The 20,256-nt window shown below is 49.1% G+C and overlaps 1 protein-coding gene across 1 annotated transcript in view; it reads left to right on the top strand.

The window, feature by feature from the left end:
• Positions 1-977: 977 nt before the first annotated feature.
• The window catches only part of CCND2 (cyclin D2), a 34,627-nt gene continuing 15,348 nt past the window's right edge, over positions 978-20,256 (top strand). The window contains exons 1-4 of the mRNA XM_084271779.1: positions 978-1,247; positions 2,913-3,128; positions 5,992-6,151; positions 16,371-16,501. Of these exons, the coding sequence (XP_084127905.1) occupies positions 1,053-1,247; positions 2,913-3,128; positions 5,992-6,151; positions 16,371-16,501 (702 nt within the window). The 5' untranslated portion in view covers positions 978-1,052. The remainder of the gene's footprint in view (positions 1,248-2,912; positions 3,129-5,991; positions 6,152-16,370; positions 16,502-20,256) is intronic.

Raw genomic sequence — 20,256 nt, 5'->3', positions numbered from 1 at the left:
TGCGAAGAGGTTGGAAGTCACCCGGTGCGGGACATAAACTCCTATCGTCGTTGTCGTGTCGTCCCCGTTCCCCCCCCCCCCCCCCCCGCCAACCTCTCTCCCGCCTCCCTCCCTCTCTCCCTCCCCCGCTGCGTTTCCTAGAAAGTTATATCAGTGTGGCCATGCAACACTAAAACGGTTCGCCTGCTAGAAACGCGTATGCGTGCCGGAGGAAGTAGCGTGGTGATTGTTGTTAGATTTCACCCCGAAAAACGCCGCCGAACCCCCACCGCTCAAGGAGCTTTGCGGTCGTATTTTTCGGGTGTGCTGTTAGGCTGCAGTTGGTGCGGAGCTCGGTCCCACTCCAGCTGCAGATTATGGGGGTACCGGAGAGGGGGAGGGGGTAGTAAATCAAAGGCTGGGGGTGTGTTGGGGGGGGGGAGGGGGAGGAGAACCTGTCGTGGATGTGGCACCCCGCCGAGCCAGGACGTTTCAGTCTTTGCCCCCCCATCGTGTCGGTGGGTACTGGGGGGGGAGACGACGGGGGGGAGGGAGAACGGGAGGGGGCTCAGTTTCTTGCAGTAAGAAAAGCAGGGGGGGGAAATAGATTCAAGACGGGCTCTCAGTGAAGGAAAGTGCGGAGCGGATTTCATTTGGTCGCTGGAAGAAAAAAAAGAGAAGCTGTCATTTATGCCTGTGTGTGTGTCCCTATACGAGGGCCTCCTGGTTCCTTGTTAGCTTATAGAGAGGGGAAAAAAAAAAAGAAGCGCGTTTGATGTTACGTCTGACCAGCTGCTGTTCTCCATAATAACAAGAGAGAGAGAACTGCCTGCCCTGGCGAGTTGCGTCACTTTGCTTCAACTTTAGGCTAGAAATCAAGAGAGAGCGAGAAACCAGTTTCAAGGGAGGCAGGAGCGAGCTGGAAAGCCCTGCCGTCTTCCTCCCACCCACCTACCCCTCCTCCTTTACCCCTCTCCTTTCCCCACCCCCTTCCCCCCCCTCCAAAAAAAAAAAAACCCAAAAAACCAAAAAAAACTTTTCCATCAGAGAAAGAGGGAGATCTCTTTGGAAACATGGAGCTGCTGTGCTGCGAGGTGGATCCCATGAGGAGAGCTCTGCCTGACCCAAACTTGCTCTACGATGACCGCGTTTTGCACAACTTACTAACCATAGAGGAGAGGTATCTGCCCCAATGCTCCTACTTCAAGTGCGTCCAGAAGGACATCCAGCCCTTCATGAGGAGGATGGTGGCCACTTGGATGCTGGAGGTTCGTATCCCGGTGGCTTCCTCCGGCTTCTCGGAGCGGTGCCGGTCAGCGGAGGGGGTGGCGGTGGAGGTGGGGTGGGGGAAGCAGAGCGGCCGGTTGCGGGCTCCCCGCTGCGGGCAGGCACCTCCATCTCGTCCCTTCCCCCCCCCCCCCCGCCCCCCCGTAGGCAATGCCCCTCAGGTCGCGGTGGGGGTTCTTCTTGTTCACCCACACTCCCCTTCCTCCCCTTCCCCCTCCGCCACCCCCCCCCAACCCCCCCCGAGCTCACCGTGTGCGGTGCGGTGGGGGAAGGGGCGCAGGGAGCATCTACAGCCCGGGGTGGAAATCGCCCCTTTCAGGGGGCTGCTGCAAAAGCGGGGTGCGGGAGAGGAGGAAGCGAGGGGCAGAGTTGTAAAAAAGTCTTTTGCAATTAAAAAGCAAAGAAAAGCCGCCTTCGGCTGCGGGCGGCCGGCAGCGCTTGAGATTGAGGCTTTTCTGGGAAAGGGACCTGCGCCCGGGGCAGGGCGAGGGACGGGGGGTGCCCGGTGCCCCCCGGCTTTTGCCCAGGGAGGGTTTCATGCCCACGTATGCAGTGGTGAGGACGTGCCTTTTTTTTCGCCATGTTGCGTTCCATGCAACTCTGCTCGGAGGTGCAGAGCCCGTCTTCCCCCCTCCGTTCCAAGAAGGGGGTCGGAAATGCACCCCGACACAGCCTCCCGCACCCCCGCACTCCAGCCGCGGGCTGTTTGGGGAGACCGAGCGGGCGGCGAACCTCCCCCTTCGCCCCGATACTTCAGGCGGCGCGGCAGCGGGCCCAGAGCCCCGCAGACTCGCTTGCTTTGCCCTGGCCCTACCACCCATCCTTTGCCCCACCGTATCTCCTTTTGGGGGGACTTTTCCCAGACCAAAACCCCAAGGTTGGAAAGACCGGAGTCCCCGCTTGGTTTTCATGTGCGATTTGTGCTTTTTCTCCCCGGCTCCGATTTTTTGTAAATTTTTGAAATAATTTTTCTCGCTCGCTCCTGCTAAAAGGATCCAGGCTGCTCGGGCTCTCCCCACCCCACCTCGCCCTCGCTGTGTCTCCCGTCCTTCCCCCCCCACCACCCCCCCCCCGGCTTGATCGGGGGCTCAGGGCAGGGGGACGCCCCCCCGGGGGAATTTTTGCAATTGTCGGAAACGATAGGGGACCGTCCCGGGATGCCAGCGGCACCAAAACCGGGACCCTGGGAGAAGTTTTGATATTTTTATCGATTTTTTGAAAATATGACGAAATTAAAAAGGAAAAAAAGTCGGGTCGCAAAAAAAAAAAAAAAAAAAAGAAGCAGTCGGAGGCTGCTCGCTTGCTGCTGGATGGGGCTTTTGGGCTCTCCCACACAGTGTCTTGAATTCATTTCTTACTGAATGAACTAAAGGAATGTGAAAGCCGATTGACAGCCTTCCCAGCCTCTCTGGAGATCTCCCCCTCCCCCAAAATTTAGCTCCCCGGGCAACAAAAATAGCAGGAGCGGTGGTAGCGGGGAGGCGGTGGTCTTCTGTTTCGTGGGATCGCTCATTTATTTAATTTTTATCCTTCTTATCTCTTTCTTCCTCTTCCTCCCCCCCACCCCCCTCCACCCAACCTCCCTCCTCCTTCGCCCCCAACCCCGCCGCCCCCATCCTCCCTTCCCCGCGCTCCCCGCCTTGCAGGTCTGTGAAGAGCAGAAGTGCGAAGAAGAAGTTTTCCCCCTGGCCATGAATTACTTGGACAGATTCTTAGCTGTGGTGCCCACTCGAAAGTGCCATCTGCAACTGCTTGGGGCAGTGTGCATGTTCCTGGCCTCCAAGCTGAAAGAGACAATCCCCCTCACAGCCGAGAAGCTGTGCATATACACGGACAATTCCATCAAACCCCAAGAGCTGCTGGTAAGCAGCCCCCATGCCACCTTCTCTCCGCAGGCTGGCGGCCGCCTCCTTCCCCCTCTCCCTGCCCCTTCGGCCCAGCCGGCTGCCACTCCGGCCGCCCGCCTTGCCCCCCCCTCCCCCCCCATCGCCTTCTCGTGGCTTTCCACGCACTCCTTGAGTTGTCAACCCACCCCCAGCCCCCGCTAACGACTCGGCGGAGGGGCGCACCCCATTCTGCAGGCGCACGGCGCTGCGGGGGAGGGGTGCGGGGGGCGCACACGGGACCTCCCTCGTGGGTTCTGGCCCCTCTGACGCCGCGGCGTTCGGACGGGCTCCCGGCCTCGGGCACGGGGCTGCCGGCGGGAGCCCGCGGGGCTTGTCGCGGGGCCCGTGCGTTTGTGCCATGCCCCGTCCCGTTCCCCGTCCCCCCCATCACCGCCCCAGCCCTGCGCTCTCCCGGCCCCCTGGGTGCGGGAGTCCCCCCGCCGGGGACCTCGCCGGGGAGGGAGGCGCCGGGCGCACGTGCGCGGGGCGGGCGGCGCGGGGCGGCGGCGCCACCTGGCGGCAGACACGCGACGCCGGGCGTGACTTCACCCCTTGAGCGGCCGCCAAGCGGCCCCGCGCCCCCGGTGGCGGCGGGGCGGGGGCGGGAGAGGTGGGGCGGGGGGGGTCTCACTTGGAGAAGCGCCCGGCGGCCTCCCGCCGGTTGAGCTGCTGTCGGTGGACGGAGGCGTCCCCGCACAGGGTGGGTTTCTCTCTTCGGTGGAGCCCCGGGGGCTGGCAGGGGCGCGGGTGGGGGGGGCTTTGGCTGGTGGGTGTCGGCAGGGTTGGCAAGGCGGGAAGCCGTGGCTGCGTTCCCGTGGGTGTTGCGAACGTGCCTCCCCCGTGGGTTACCGCTGAGGCAGGTGGCGAGATGGAAATGGAGCGCGGTTGAGCATCGCCGCGAGTGAAGAGGCCGTTACACGGTGCTTCCCACGGTAGCGCTGGCTGCTGCTGCTGCGCCTCATCCGGACGCGGTGGGACCAGAATTATTCAGCGGAGTGATTAATACCCTCAAAGCGCCTCGTGGCCTAAGAGCGCCGGGCAGGTGTTGAAGCCCCTCAGCGAGATGCATGCCCAGCCAGATAGCCTTGTTCTTGCAGGGCCAGATAGCCTTGTTCTCGCAGATCCCAATGGGTGCACCTAGCCAGCCGAAATCCCAGGAGGACTCACCTCCTGTGAAGGGAATTCCCTCTCAGGAGGGGCTGGGACCACCTGTTTCTGCAGGGTAAAGAGCTTTGTACTGCAAACCCTGCTGTGGCTGTCACGGACGTGAGGTGTCCCACCACGAGGTGTCCCGCCAGTGGCACGGGCTGTTAGGGGATGTGCCGTGACCCCTGCGCAAGAAGATGTGTTCAGGATGTTGCCTACCTTTCTGTGCCACGTGGATTTAAGGATGTGCTTTAAGGGCTTCCCTGCATTCAGTCCTCTTTAGTTTAAGTGCACTTCTGTACCAGAGTCTGTCGCATTAAGTAAATGCAGGGAAGCTCAGCCCCTGGTTAGTGCATTTGCCATCATGCTCAAACATCTCGCAGGTTTTCTCAAGAAAGAAAAACCAAAAAAAAATCATATAGTTTCTGGGCCCAGTTACATATGTGAACACGAAATTTTTCGGACCATGGAAGGCTCTGTCATAATCCAGCAGGAATGTCTGTAGGAAAGTAACTTGCTGTTAAAGCGGGCATCTATTCAGAGAATCGTCTGCAGAAATGGCATTGTGGGGTCCATGTTTATGGTTTCTCAGCAACGCTGGTTGACGTCTCCTCGGCTGCAAAATTAAAGGACTCTTTTTTTTTTTTTCTTTTTTTTTCTTTTTCTTTTTTTTTTTCCCCGACTTGCCAGCTCTACAAGCTTAGCTGGGGCTCCCCGCCACGCTGGGCTCCATCAGGCTCACGCATCATCAGGACTCAAGAATCAGTGCATGGAATTTAGTTAATAATAAATAGTTGATGTATAAGACAAAAATGAGTCCAAGGCCTGAGCTCTGCTCGCTCTGCGAGGCCCTGTAAGGTATTTGAGACCTACTTTAAATGTTGAAACATTCAGGTCTAGCCCTGCTTGAACCCCATGGCTGGATCTGTTGATTAGGTACCATTTCTCCGTGTAATCACATTGCAGGGAATGACCAGCAGTTACATAGGCGCCCAGGCTTTTTCTTTAATTTGACTGGGAGCTGTGAGCGTGCAAAGAATGTGGGAATGGATCCTACCCTGATTTATTGGCAGATAATTTACACGGGCTACTTCTTGGCTGTGTTATGTGTATTTCCTTTCTGCAAAGCCTGTCTTGGAGTAGTTTGAGCACCATCAGATTTATCTGCAAGCGGTTCTGAATACAGTTTTGGTAGAGAACGCAATCAAGTTGACTTCCCCAGTTAAAGAAAAAAAAATGTATATCTAGGTTATTTTTGTGCATGGTTATCTCTAGGGCTTTAAATGGCTATAAAGCAAGGACTATAGCCATTTAAAAGAAGTTATTAGGAAAGGACCACAGTGACCTTGGCAATATCTAATTGCAGGCAAAACTTTCTGGGTGGGCATTCAGCACTGGATACAAAAAAAGTAAAAACTTGGCAGGAGCTGCCAGGTCTCATTATTTTCAGTAGAGCTTGACATTTCCAGTGTGGGGTTTTTTTGGTTGGTTGGTTGTTTTTTTGTTGTTGTTTGTTTTTTTTTAAAAAAGTCAACAACTTCAAAGCAGTTGTTGGGGCATAGGGAAGAAAATGTTTGAGCAAACCCAATTTAACAGTGGTATAATTATTATCAGAGAAATACTATCAGATAATGGGGTGTTTTTTCAGGCTTGCTTACGGCTTTTCTTCTCTTTTCCCTTCCCCCCGCTGCAGGAATGGGAGCTGGTGGTGCTGGGGAAGTTGAAGTGGAACCTCGCAGCCGTCACCCCCCACGATTTCATTGAACACATCCTAAGGAAGCTGCCTCTACCTAAAGACAAGTTGCTTTTGATCCGGAAGCATGCACAAACCTTCATTGCTCTTTGTGCCACAGGTAGGCCGAGGTGCTCCAGGCGCGGCCTGCTGCGTTGCTCTGTGGTTGAGAGGGCAGATAAGCCACTGGCAGCACAAAGGCTTTTCATCTCCTCTTCCATTCTTACGGGATGCAGGAAGAGCAGCTGGAGCCAGTGGGACCACTGGCAGTTGGCAAAGGGAGCCGTGAATCAGGCCCTGAAAGTTGCAATGAGCAGAATTCTCGCACTCAGGAGCTGTAGTGTGGTGGCAGTCCTACTCCTGCTAACGTGTGCAGTGCTGCTGCAGTGGAGTCAGTCAGGCTGGATCAGACCACAGGATTTTCTACTTTCACTGACTTTTTTATTTTTATGGGTTTTTTTTAAAGGGCCACAGATCATTTGTAAGGACAGACAAAATACTAGAGGCTGTTACAGCACGTTAGCCCCAAAACGCATTGGACTGATGCATTAAATAAATGTGTCAGCAAATTTTCCATCAGCTGGGTGCTGTCCAGATAAAGTGAAAATTGTATCTCGACTTCTCTGTGCTGCTGCCACAATACTGAAGCCCAGGGAACAACAATTTGAAAAGCAGTGACTTTTCCTAAAATCATTTGGATCCTTTCTCTAACTTCACTCCCAAAAAAGCAGTGAAAGTAGGCTGTTTCATAGGGAACCATTCCACTCCCCTTTTGTCATGCCTTTGGCTGAATATAGTTTCTGAAGATTTACATGAGAATAACTGCTTCTGTGGAAGAGTGGCTTTTAATTTATACCTGTCTACAAAACACTGGGTTTTTGGCTTTGCTTCTACCCCACTCAGTGACTTCGAGAAAATAAATCTCTTAATTTTTATCCAACTGATTAGTGGTTAGACTGCTTTGTAGAAGCTAGATGTGGGACAGATAAACAGCATGTGGTGTTTTCCAGGGTTATTATCAAGTACTATATGCCTCAGTGTCTGCAGTCACTACGGTTTGACATACCTAGTCCTTTGTGATAGAACTGTTCTGCCTGCATGTTTGCAGAGGGGAAGGGAAGATGGGGTGTAGCTTTTGGGTGCGAATGTCCGATGCTGTATTGGCTTCTCAATGTTTGAGATGCAGTGACTGCTTTTACAACGTAGGCCAATGATGCTACCTCAGTCAGTAGATTTTAAAGAATCTTGTAGGGGCTGAGGTAGAGCAACTTGACTTTCCCATTACTGCGATGCTCAATCTTTTCCTTCTTTTCCCACTGCTGCGTGGTCCTTTTCAGGCAAAAGGCCACAGGACTCAATCAAAATACCGCTCAAGAGTCTGCAGGGGCACTCCTGGTAATTCTTTGGACGTTTCTGGACTAACTGGCATTTTGCTTTAGTCCTAATATGTTCTGTCAGCTTTGCCGCCTTCCTTTACCTTCTCCCTTTATCTCCCCTTACTCATTCACACTACCCATTTCTTCTGAAAAAGATGGTCTTGATCCCATGGACATTTCTCAGGATCCTCACGCTGCCAATCTGCCATCAATGTCCTTTGTCTTCCAAGCCAAACCAATCTTCCCTCTCTTTTGTCACTTTCACCTCCTACAGTAGTGTTTTGGTTTGTTTTGTTTTATCCAAGAGGATACTTTCTTGAGTCGCATAGAGTTCATTATGATTTATTTTCTCTGATTCTGGTCTGGTTCCTTTGCCCTTAAAGTTTTCTATATAACCAAACCATTGCAGGACTGTGGGCCATGAACAAGTTTCCAAAGACCATGGCTTCTTTCCACCCTTTTTCCATTAATTTTTTGATGGTTAGCTCCATGCTTTGCTGGTTCATGTACTGAGATCCAGAACAGCATCTGCTTTCCAACGCTTAGTCCAGTCATCCACTTCTCTCATGTGTTTCCCCCGTGATCAATTTTTCATGTTACGGGTCTCAAATCCATGAACCGAAGTCCTTTATGTGGAGTTTGAAGAGTCAAAAAGTCACAACTTCTTCTCTTGCATGTGGAAGACATAACTAAGCACACACAGTGCTTCCCGAATGGCAGGACACCATGATGCTGCCTGTAGATTTTCCTTTCTTGTCCCATTTTCCATAGACTGCTGTGTTGACATTTAATTTTAAGAAGGACCCACAAGCCCATGCAGTTTCAAAAGCAGAGCTGTTATCTAAACCCTCATTCCCAGTTTCCCACCTCATTCCCAGTTTACTAGCAAAGTAGTACCCCCATTTGCATTACAGAAATACCATGTTATTAGTACTGTGTTGTCCTTTCGCTGCCACTCCTCTCAAGGTCATTCTTGCCCTCCTTGATGAAGAAAAGCCCCTTCTCATCAGACTTCCTTCCAGATGCAGTTGTTATTTCCTTTTCCTTGTCCTGTTTGTTGCAGAGTTCTCATCGGCCACTGTGTTTCTTCTTTCCTTTTCTCCCTCAAAGCTTCTGCTCCCCGCCAGCTCGGGTTAAGCCTGGTGTTTCACTTCCCCATTTGCCTTCTTTCAGCAGGATGGCCTTTGACATGTGTCTGCCTCTTCCCTTGCTCCTTCTATGCATGTTTTTAGCCTGGTTTTGACTCTGCTGTGAGCAGAGCTGACCTCACAGGCTGGCTAACGCTTCTGGTATGGAGCAGAGCAATGAATCTCTTTTTATTTCCCTCCCAGTGCAGCTTTCTCTGCTCTCAAGTCATCTTTCCTTCTCCTTTAGTGTATCATACAAAATCTGGCGTATTTTGAACTTTTCTTCCTCTAGCCCGAGTTGTTCTTCACCAGCCGCTCCATTTTAATTTCCCATCAAAAGCATTAGAACAGAAAATCCCTGTACTTGTGTGTCAGGAAACAGAGAAGGAAGCAACCCTGATCAGTTCTGGATGTTACGCGAGGTGTGTAGGATCACCTTGATAGCCATCTGTTCTTCCCGTGTGAGTGTTAACGCAAAAGGAGATGATGCTCAGTTCTTTTGTGTGTTCCTCTCAGTCATGTTTTATCATTTTGGCTCTCTCTCCATCTTTATTTTGAGCCCAGTTCCTGAAAAAAAACCCCTGCGTGGATGTAAATCTACAGCCTCTCAGTCCTTGCAGTGATTAATGATTCACATGAGCATGACTGAAACCGGAATGTATCTCTCTTTGCCCTTGGTCCCATCTGAATATATGGCAGTCGAGCAAGACAGAAAGTTACTCCCTGAATAAAAAGATTTCTCTTTCCCCTGCCCTGTGTTTCCAGTGCTTTAATGAGCCTCCTTTTCCATGGGAAGGGGCTGAAAGTGGCGTCTGCCCACAGCCTGCCTGGGCTGTGCTTCCAACACTGTAGTTGTGCGAACAGGGTACTGCTCTTAAGCCAGGGCTTGATGTGTTGTCTGGGAATTGCTCATGTGTAGGCCGGCTTTCTTGAAGCTGATGCGCTCTCTGTGCTGTAAGAGTGTATGGATTGGCACACATTGTTACAGCCTTGTCTGTCATGATGTCATTTGCTTCCTCATCCCACTGGTGACTCCCCGTGTAAGCTGAATGCTCCTTCAGGAGTCTCCTGAATTTCAAAGGCACAAAGAAGCTGCATCTGGACCCCTTGTCCTTACAGTACAGCATGGCAAAACTGATGCCTACCACTTTTTCATCTTGGGAGGATCCTGCTTATCTCTGAGCCCAATAGAGATCATCCGTCCTTCTCTCTCTGGGATCCCATCACCTAGCTGCTGTGCCCCCACCTCTGCCTGTTCATTGCTTTGCACCCTTTGCTCCTCCTCCGCCTCTTCACAGAGGCGTTTCACAGGTTGGAAACGCTTTTTTCTTCTGGGTTTGTCTGTTTGCTTGCACATGCCCTGCTCCAAGCCAGGGAATCGCTTCTGGAAGAGTGGGAAAGCCCAGAGCTGCACGTAGAACTGAAGAGGACCATTCCTTATTTCCTCGATTTGTGTGTCCTTCATTTCTTCTTCTTCCAGGCTGTTCAGAGTCCCAGATTCCCAGATGCTTCCTTGTGTTAGGCATTCGCATTAGAGGCTATACTTGCCACTGTTCTGGCATGGGCTACCCCCTTTTTATGTCAGAGCCTATAAGGGAATGGATTTTGGGGGCAGACAGGCTATATTAAGTCAGGCTTTCAGAAAAAGGAGCTGTACAGCTCCAAACGCAAGCTGTAATGGAGAGACTTCACCTCAGTGAGGAGGTTTTCAGAGTTTGATTTAAGTGGCATGCAGAACTTGGAAGAAGTAGCTTTGCTGGCTTGCAGAGACAGGAGGCAACTTGTGTTGAGCTCTAGGCTTGGCCACTTGCATGGTTTCTAGTGTGCTTCAGCTGAGTCCTGTGGCAGGTGAGATGTTCCCATGATGGGTACAATGCAGCACCTCATGGACTGATGGCTTTCAAAGCCTGTGTCTGCAAAGAGGCTAAGAAAGAGGAGCAAAATTTCAGCTTTAAGTCAGTCTGGTACAGTGTGCCAAACCTCTGCCCACTGTTTCTGGGACATTAATCATCTACATTTGAAAGCTGAGAAGGCTTTTTTTTTGAATTCTGGGCCAAATCCTGGGTCCTTACTCAGACAGAAGTTCTGTGGAAGTCAATGGGAGTGTTGTCTGAGAAAAGGCTGCAAGATGAGGCCCACAACCCTAGTGATCTGGAGGGTAACCACACAGAAATGCTTTGTAACACCAAGAGGCATGTTTGGTCCTCGGACTCCCGCTGGGCACGTCTGCTATGCATCCTTCCCCTCTCAGCCCCTGTAAGAGTTGTTGGGCTCTGTCCCTGCAGAGGAGGAAAGTGAGATACAAATTTTAGCCAGGACCTGTTCTTTTGCTGAGGGAAAGAGAGAATTCCACAGAGGCTGCATTGTGTGGATTAATCTCTCAGAAATAAAATACGTGTTGCAGAGCGGCAGTGGTTGCACGAACGCTTCTTGCATGACAGGAGAAAGAATAATCCACGCAAATTGATTGCCATAGAAAAGCAGGCTCTTGCTTCTTCCTGGGAGAGGCAGCTCATACCAGTATATCGAGCTTTCCAGCAAAATGAAATCACAGGAACCGTGGAAGCTCCATCGGCAAGTAAGCAGGGCCTGGGGAGTGTTTGTACGAGTGGATTGACTCCTTGAGTTGTAAGACCCATCACATCTGGGAAGGTGAGGTGGAAGGAAATGAGGAAGGCAGCCTTTGCTGATAGAAGCTGAGGTAATTCCTGTGCTGCCAGATAAGTTACCCTCCTTCTACCAGCCATGGATCTGACCTTTTAATGGTTCAAGTGCCAACATAATCCTGATCCTTGATTTAGCTTCCCTAGTGAAGGTGTACAACAAGGGAGAATAATAACCAGCGAGAACAGTTGTTCAGAAATAGAATTTATGGTCAGCTGATAAGCATGTTGTACAGAGTGTTCATAGACTTAACATTGACTGCTCAACCTGTTTCCCCATATCTACCTCATATGAATGGTTGTGATGTTGCATTAGAATTTATGGTACTTCAGACCCGTTTGAATAAAGGGCAATTACTTCTTGCATTACTGTAGCCCAGGAACAGAATTAGGTGCCTGCCCTCACACCTACTCAACAAATAGAAGTAGGTCTGCACCCTATTTTACTTGATTTTTTTTTCCCCTTTGGTCGTATTTCTTACTGCCATGCACTTTTCTTGAAGGGCTGAAGTCATCTGGTTTTGCCTTTAAAAGTAGAAACAGTGAATGTGGGGAAAAATTGCTGTGTCTTGTAGAAACACAAGAGCAAGACAAAAAAAAAAAAAAAAAAAGCCAGCACAGTTAAAACCAACTGCATTTGAAAAACAAAGTAACACACTGATGCTGGAATTGGATTTTAACCAGGCAAAGCCTATATTCAGTACTTAAATTATTCCTCTTTGACCTTTTTCTTAAACTTACCTGGTAAAACATGGATCTGTGCTTGTGCTCCTGACACTTATCAGTGGCTAGGTGAAGTTTGAGGCTGGGTGAAATCAAAACTGTTACCTGTATCACTTTGATATTGATGAGTGTCATGATTCTGTTGTGATAGAGGTAATATTCTGGGGTTGGGTGGGGTTTTTTTTTGGTTAGGTTATGTGGGGTTTTTTTTCCCCATGAGAAGCATTACCTTCTTCAAGACAGGGGGTTTCCAATTCTCTGTTTTCAACTCTGAAAATAAACCTCTATCAAATTACAGAGATGAAAACCTGCTGTTAAAAGAAGCCAGGCTGCACTCATAGCAGTAACAAGGGTCATTGTAAGAAGGTAGAGTTCCCACCTGGCTTTGGCACACCGAGCACGTTCAGCCTGGATTTTTGTCAGTGCTCTTTTCCTTCCGGCAATTTTCATTTATTGGCTGTGAGTTAGGGCTTCCCCTTGCAGGACCTCTCCGGGTTCCTGCCTCTGGTTCCCTCCTGCTTTAGACTGACTGTCAACCTTGCGTTTTCCTGGCTCGGAGGTAGACAAGTCCACTGGATCAGGAGGAAGCCAGCCAAACAGCTTGTCTGTGATGCCCAGGGTCCTAGAAGCTGGCTGTCGCTTGCATGTGCTGCACCAGCAGGAAAACGTCCTTGGCACGTGCGTACTTTCATGCCCTGGCTGTATTAGCTCCAGTGTGAAGGCAGGGTGCAGATTCAGGGTACCCTGAATTTCCTTGGTGACTCCAGCTGGCTGGTCCAGAGGCATCTGTGTTTCTTCTTGCGGCCTTTTCTGATGCTCAGCACTGAAGTCAGTGAGGTAGTGCAAGATTGGTCCCTTGTTTTTAAGGTCCTTTAGAAAAAGGTGATGCTGAAATGGGGATGCGTTGGTTTGTGGCATTTGTTGCCTGGGAATAGAAGGCAAAACAAGTCCTGCTTTCTAACAACCCCTTTCCTCCTTGAAGTTTTGTGTATTCATATCCTCATGGACTACCCATTGTTGTGCTACCCCTCTGACTTCTGACGAGGCTTTTTTGTACTTTGCCGTGGAATGGCATACATCACAACAAAGTTAAGGGACCAAGCCATGCCTTTGGTGTCGGCTCTGGGTGCCCGTTAACCAAAGCTACACATAGGTGCCAAAGAAGGATTTAGCCCGTAGCCTTGCCTCAGGTGTCCAGTATGAAGTGCTTCTTATAAAATGCCCTCTCTAGTTCAGGGTTCATCATCTCCGACAAGAATTTAAACTAAAAACCTGTCTTTTGGCTTCAGATGTTTAGGTCCTCTCTCTCCCCCTTTGATTTTATTTGTGTTTAATTTTTAAATTTAAGGGCTAGCTTTTGCCTTAATTCTGGGGGCAGTTTTACCTGGGTGAAAGCTGAGTGAGGGTGGCGGGACTTGGCTTGTCGTCACAGGGGAAGGGGGGAAAGAGGTTTATAATTGAAAATGCTGTGTAAAAAGCCAGTTTTGAATTTCTCGATGGAATGTAGGGGACTCAGAGGGAGGTTCTGCATCCCCTCAGATACGGCACTTAATATTTATGCTTCCATTGCACCTTGACAAACATTTCACGTAGTTATTGCTTTGCTTGAATATGGAAATATGTTAATTACGGCCTTTATCCCACTGCCTGCTCTTTTCCTCAGCCTTTTCTATTCAACCCTCTAGGTGGCCCAGCACAATGTGGCTTCTTTTCTTTCAATGAGCTCTTTCCACACTAATAGGGTCCAGGGTGATGTGGAGAACCATGTGCACAAAATTGGTGCACCACCCCCCATCCCTTTGTGGGCATGTCAGGTTAAATTCATATCAGCAGGAGGGTCACTGCCATGATTTTCAATAGCGCGAGATGAGGTGATGACTTCAGACAATGGCGCCACACTCTCCAGTTGGAGACACTTGCCTCACCAGTTGCAGTAGTTAATTAATATGCTAAAAATAGAAGCCAGTGATACAAATCGCTGCCTGTTGTACAACAAAGACTGGGCATGTGTAGCTTTGATAGCCAAGTTTATGGTGCTTGTTATGGAGGGAAGTTAGTTTAGAGCTAGAGGCAATGTAAGACTTTCTGGATGCTGAGCTTTAGTCACTCTGGGCCTCTGGCCATTCGCTCACTGTCTCATTTGCATTATGAATGACATTAAGGGAACTAACAAGGTTATTGGGCATAGAAATGCTCTCATGTGACCCCACGTGGAAGCAGACCTACAGCAGTGCTAGTTGGCAGGGGCACTGTGGCTCTTTATTCAGTTTCCTAGGAGGACGGTTTCTGGGAGTAGATATAAAATCAACCACGAGAAAACCAGCGTTTGGATAATGTGAAGGCCCTGATGCAAGCCCCTAGGAGGCAAGGAAGTTCAGAAGCAGGCTCGACCAGTGTCCTCAACCCATCATGCCTGGGTGATGCTGAGTGTTGGTTGTAGGATGCAGGGGCTCCCTCTTGCATGGGTCTCCCCGACATCCGATCGGGGTTGGCTGAAGCTGTTCAGTGTGTAGGCCCATTCGAGCCTCTGAGCAGGTGTGTTTTTCCCTGCTGCTGGCTCCAGTGGGGGGGCAGGAGGAGGTGGGTTTTCATTCTCACTCACTGCGTGGGAACTTCTGTAGGGACTGTCCCAACACTGGCAGAGTTTGAGAGGTTTTGCATCATTTTGGTGCTACATCTTCCCTGAAACTCAAGACGAGGAGCAGAACGGACAGCCCTTTGCCACACGTAGTCCCCATGCATAACTAAGAGATGAGCTGGTGAGTCCAAAGGTGTGAGGGAGTTGCACCTTAACTTTAGGCCACCTTGGCCAAATGCAACCTCATTCACGCCAGTGTAAGCACACAGGATTCACAAACCCAGGCAAATGCAGTGTGTACAACAGGAGAAACAGACCATGATATCCAAGATACCAGCTTTCCTATGTACAGTGGGTTCTTAATATTACAGTAGTGCATAATTGCTTTTAGAGTAATGACAGTCCATACTCATTGCTTCAGCTGGTGGAAATATACTACTTCTGAAGTGGCTGTCAGAGTGTGATGTCTGGTGGTAGAAAGGGCAGTGGGCTTCAACAGTGTGCAGTGGTGGGCTTGCAGGTGGTCGTCTCCTGGTAGCTTCATGAGACAGATAAACAGGGTTCCAGTTCTTTCTTCTCTCTCCCCACTTGTAACATCCCCCCACTCCGGTCCCATCTGGATGAATGCTAGGACCCAAGTTCCGTTCCTATCTGTCTGCTTCATTCCTTGTGGGTCCCAGGGACGTATTCCAGCCCAGAGAAGACCATGCACATCTCCACAGCTATTGCAGTATCTGCCAGCTCAGCGTCTGGGAGGCCGAGAACAACTCTCCATGTGTCTAAAGCTTGAGTGGTTACGCAGTCATCAAGAAGGTTACAGAATTCGTGCTAGCCAAAGAGAGAAGGCTTGGGATCTGCCCTTAACAGAGGGGCAGTTTTCTGTAACAATCTGTTTCTATAAATAGGCTGAATGCATTCATGGTGGTTTATTTCATATTAAGTATTACTTGGGTTGCCTCTGCCTGCTCTGCCAGTCCCCCCCAACTGAAAACTGGTGAAGAAGGGTTTGTCAATGACTTACAGTTGAACCAAACAACTTGCAAACCAAGTTTCACTTTAGGAATATACCAGTAACCAAGAAAAATCTCCTGAAAATGGTGTTAAGTAAGACATGCTGGTAGGCCGGTGCTGATGGCAGTATCATGAACCATAAAGTGGCCGTACAAAGGTCACAAGAACATTTGGTTTTATTTTCATTTCTCTCCTGATCTCTGAAAACGTGTGAGAGGCAGTTTTGAAATGTGTTTTCAACTTGTTTGTTAAGAAATAGTAGTAATGACAAATGTGATCTTTGTTTTCTCTTTGATTACGTAGCTACGAGCCCTAAGTGTTCTTGCTTCCTAATTGCAAAGGTGGTGAAGATGAATTGTTAATTAAAATCTCTTTCCCGGACAGGTCTTTACATGCTCGAGTTAATTAAGTCTTTAAAAATTGACGTGACTGAAAATCTCACTTTGGTCCTTTTGTGATACCTTATTCCAGTTAGTTTTCCAGTTACACAGAGAGCTCTAATGTGACCGAGACCCAAATTTCTGACATAAATTACAGAAAGCCGCCTTCTTCTCTTTCCTTTTCTTTGAAAGCTAAGGAAAGACTATTAAAAATTGTCCAGGTTCACTTTATGCATCAGTGAGAATAAAAGACCAAACCGCATTTCCATTTTAATTTGCAGATCTGTTACCTCTCCTTTGACTGCTTGTGATGAGCAGTGTGACTAATGAGCTCCGCCGGACCAAAAAGAGCGGCACTTTTCCCTTTCTTCTACTTCCCCGTTTTTTATTCCTGGGTGTGGTTTTTTTTATGTTGCTCGCCTCTGATGTTTTGCAGCTTTTCTGGTCTGGGCTTGGACTAATTCCCAGATCTGTTCTTGCAGATTTTAACTTTGCCATGTACCCACCGTCAATGATAGCAACTGGAAGTGTGGGAGCAGCCATCTGTGGCCTTCAGCTTGATGATGGAGACAGCCTCACGGACCTCCTGGCCAAGATCACAAACACAGATGTGGTGAGTGTCCTGCATTCCTCTTCTCCTTCTACTTTGGAGAGCATGGTGGAGAACCGGACCATCAGATTGGGCCTGATCTTGAAAGCCAAGTGGAGCAAAGGAGAGGGATGCTCCTGGAGTGAGCGGGTTGGAGGCATGGACCCAACACCTTGCTTGTGCTTTGGACGTCCAGAGCTCCCTGCCCTCATTTTTCATTTGTGTTTTGTTCAGTGGCTTGGTGGGGAAAGCCTGCTCTGCCCACCCTGGCCGACGGTCAGGCTTGCTGTGGTGGGGGAGCTGCCTCCAGTAGCGCTCTGGGTGATGGGGCGAGCAGGCAGACAGCATCCCTTGGGGTGTAAGGTAAACCAGTGTGTGCGTCGGTCCTGTGTTCACAACCTGGGCACTGCTTTTCTAGCCCATATTGAGGTATCATCTGAAAATCCTTCACTTCAAGGGAGTGAATGATGAACTAACCCTCCAGCACGGGCACAGCATGAGGCAGCTGTAACCCCAGCTGTCTGGGTGTTGGTTTGTTGCTTCACTAAGCTCAGCCCATGAAGGGTATTGGCTTGTCAGACTTCCCCTCATCAGTAGGAGAGGTCAGTCGGGTGGCAGTTCAGTGGTGCTCAGGTTCACTCACAAGTGAGTGTGCTGCTGTGGGGTCAGCTTCTGGTGGGGACATCAGAAAACGCCAAACCTGACAGCTGTGCTTGGTGGTCCCAGCAGCAAGCTGGGAGGACTGTCAGGAGAGCTCAGGATGCCTTCCCGAAGGAGTGGCACCTCTCCTGCTGTGACACCATATGAAGGGGATGCTGCAAGGAGAGCTTAACACTCTTCCAAATCAAAACTGCTTGGTCTGTTGATATCATCTCTGCGAAGCTGATGTGTTTTGCTGTGATGAAAATCACTGAAATTCACTTAAAAGGAAAGAAAGTGAGTGAGGCTTTCTGAAATGCAAGCACCTAAAAAGAGAAAGCTTTTTTCTACCACAAAAGTATCATTTTCCAATTGGTTGTCCTTAACATGTGCTAACTGTAAACCCTTGTATTGCTTCTGCTCTGAAGAGTAAATATAAATACACTGTGCAATTACTAGGTCTGTGGTAACATTGTCAAAAGAAAGTTTGCTTCTCCCAACAAATGCTCTACAGTTTGGTTAAAAAGGAATAGTCCAGTTTAACAAAAAGGGAATAATTTCACTATTCCTTTTCTCCTTTCAATCAGATTGAGCCTGATTTCTGAGTGCTGTTCTGGGGTTTCCCTTTTGTTTTGATTGGAACTGGGTTTTGCACAGAAAAAGGAATGTTTTCAATTCTGAATGCTGGTGACGTAAAGCAAGTAGCTCCAGAAATTTAAGATATGTTTGTTTCAGTGTCAGTGAAAACTGTACACAGGTAATTGCTCTTTTGTGCCTCTTTTGTAAGTGTGGAGAAACAGTGGTGAGACATCACAGTGAGCAGCAGGAGGGTGCAAGAAGAAGAATCCTGAATAACAATTGAGACTGCGTGCCCTGGTGCAAGTATTGCATAAAGCTTACTTGTGCAGTCACTAACATTTAGACTGGGTAAATCCATTAAGTGCACTTCGTTTATGTGGATGACAAGAACTGCCTGTTCCTGGTGGGAGGTATTGGCTGAGTGGGGAGGGACTATTTAGAAGGGTGTGTAGTGATAGGACGAGGGGAAATAGTTTTAAAGAAAGGGGTAGATTTGGATTGGGTATTAGGAAAAAATTCCTCACTTTGAGGGTGGTGAGGCACTGGAACAGGTTGCCCAGGGAGGTGATGGATGCCCCATCCCTGGAGGTGTTCAGGGCTGGGCTGAATGGGGTCCTGAGCAACCTGGTCTAATGAGAGGTGTCCCTGCCTGTGGCAGGAGGCTTGGAGCCTAATGATCTTTAAGGTCCCTTCCAGCCATAACCATTCTGTGGTTCTATGAAATTTTCTCCTTGGATGTTTGTTTGACTGGATGAAACTTGATGCATTTTGGATGCTGCATCTGTCCAGGAGGCAGCTGTCCAGGAGGACTCTATAAGACAAGTGGGCCGATGTGAGGGGAGCAAGAGAAAGCAGGGCAGAGAAAGGGAAGGATTTATGCAGGGACTTCACATCTTGTTAGCAGTCGTGCTCTCTTCAGCCAAGGTTGTGAGTATCTGCAGAACAAGGAAAGCAGTTGGTGCTAGCCACTTAATGCTCCTGGTATAACTCCATGGCTTAACTCTGTGGAGTGTCTGAAAGGCACTGTGGTTTTTCTTGTTATATGATGATGTCAGATAAGGTTGTTCCTGCCTGGCTGCTGCTTATTTTCACACATAGTTTTGCTGGTGTGTGCCTACAGCAAAACCTGATGTTGGTATCCTTGTATTTTCAAACCCCATCCTGGAACTGATCCAGCATCAAGCAGTGGGGAAGGACCACTTGTTGCAGAGTTGGCTGGTCAGGGGGGCTTGCTTGGTTTCTAAACTGGATCACTCACAGATAAAGGAACGTTTCCAATGGAAAATGTTCTAATGGGCAGGGCAAGATGGGAATGAGAGAAGTATCTTGAGCCATGATTGTCTGTGAGTTTGTGCTACAGCTGTAGAAATCACAGTCTGACTGAGGGATCAACTTGGTAGTCAGCAGGGCAAGGATAATGATGAGAGTGAAGGAATGACAACGTGGAGTGAGGAATGGGAACATGAGTAATCTTTATGGTGGCAGGGAAAGGACAGGTTGACAAGCAGAGTGAAGGAGAAGAGAGTAGTTGGAAAGTTTAGAGGGATCCTTCACATGGTGGCATCTGCTTCTCCTGTTGTGAAGCAGAATGGATTACACCAGTGCCTGCAGAAGTCCTTGGGTAGTCCCTTCGGAAGTCTTTTATAAAGGCAGAAGCAAGTGGTGCTCAGGTACTCCCAAAATCCAGACCTAGAACAGATACCATCAGCAGAGCTTGTTACTTTGTTCCTATGCCATCAGACTAATGATGTAGTCTTTCCATCACCAGACCATGTTCTCCATATCGGTGAACTCCAGGTAATCTTTCTGGTGGAATTTTCTTTCTCGTTGGTACAGTAGAGCCGGTGTTAATTGAGCTTCCAAGCATGTGGCAAGCGTATTACACATAATGACATTTGAGGAGAGAACATGTGGTGCTTTTTTCTATCTTGGGAGTTTTTTTTCTGGATTGTCTTTGGTATTTCTGCATTTCAAGCTCTTGTTCTCTGTGTAGGAGGTATACTGAAGCTTTGTCAGGCATCCCAGTGCTTCTTAACGTAAGGCCCTTTTGCAGCATCTTGTTGATTGGATAAACTTTGTCTCTCTTGAATGTTAAAGTCTGAAAGAAAATACTAGGCAAAACAGCTTAGTACTTCTGAAGTGGATAGAAGAAAGAAAGATACTGTGGTTTTGGATTGAAAACTTCATGCATTTTCTTTGAAATTTAGCAGATTTCCACCCCCCCACCTCCCTACACAGACACACATCCCCTCTCTGGGAAATGTGTTTTTTGCTTTCCTGGTGAAAATCTTCCCAGATCTGGCTGAGCTTGTATGCCTTTGGAAAAAGAAAAAATATCACTTTTCCCAAATAACAAAGACTTCTTAATATTTTACTGGTGACATCTCCTCTCCAAGAGTCTGCTGGCACTGGGTACAGATGAACTTTCTTCCCTTCGCTCCTGGTCTCAGCCCACAGCAACACAGACTGCAGAGGAGAGTCTCAAATGGACACCACATCAGAGCACACTTGGGACAGAAGAAGCTTCTGGATAATTTAATGGCTAAAAACCCCCCAACTCT

The sequence above is a fragment of the Gallinula chloropus genome (genome assembly GCF_964237585.1).
Source record: "Gallinula chloropus genome assembly, chromosome: 1".
Taxonomy (NCBI): domain Eukaryota; kingdom Metazoa; phylum Chordata; class Aves; order Gruiformes; family Rallidae; genus Gallinula; species Gallinula chloropus.
This window is presented reverse-complemented; position numbering and strand designations above follow the sequence as displayed.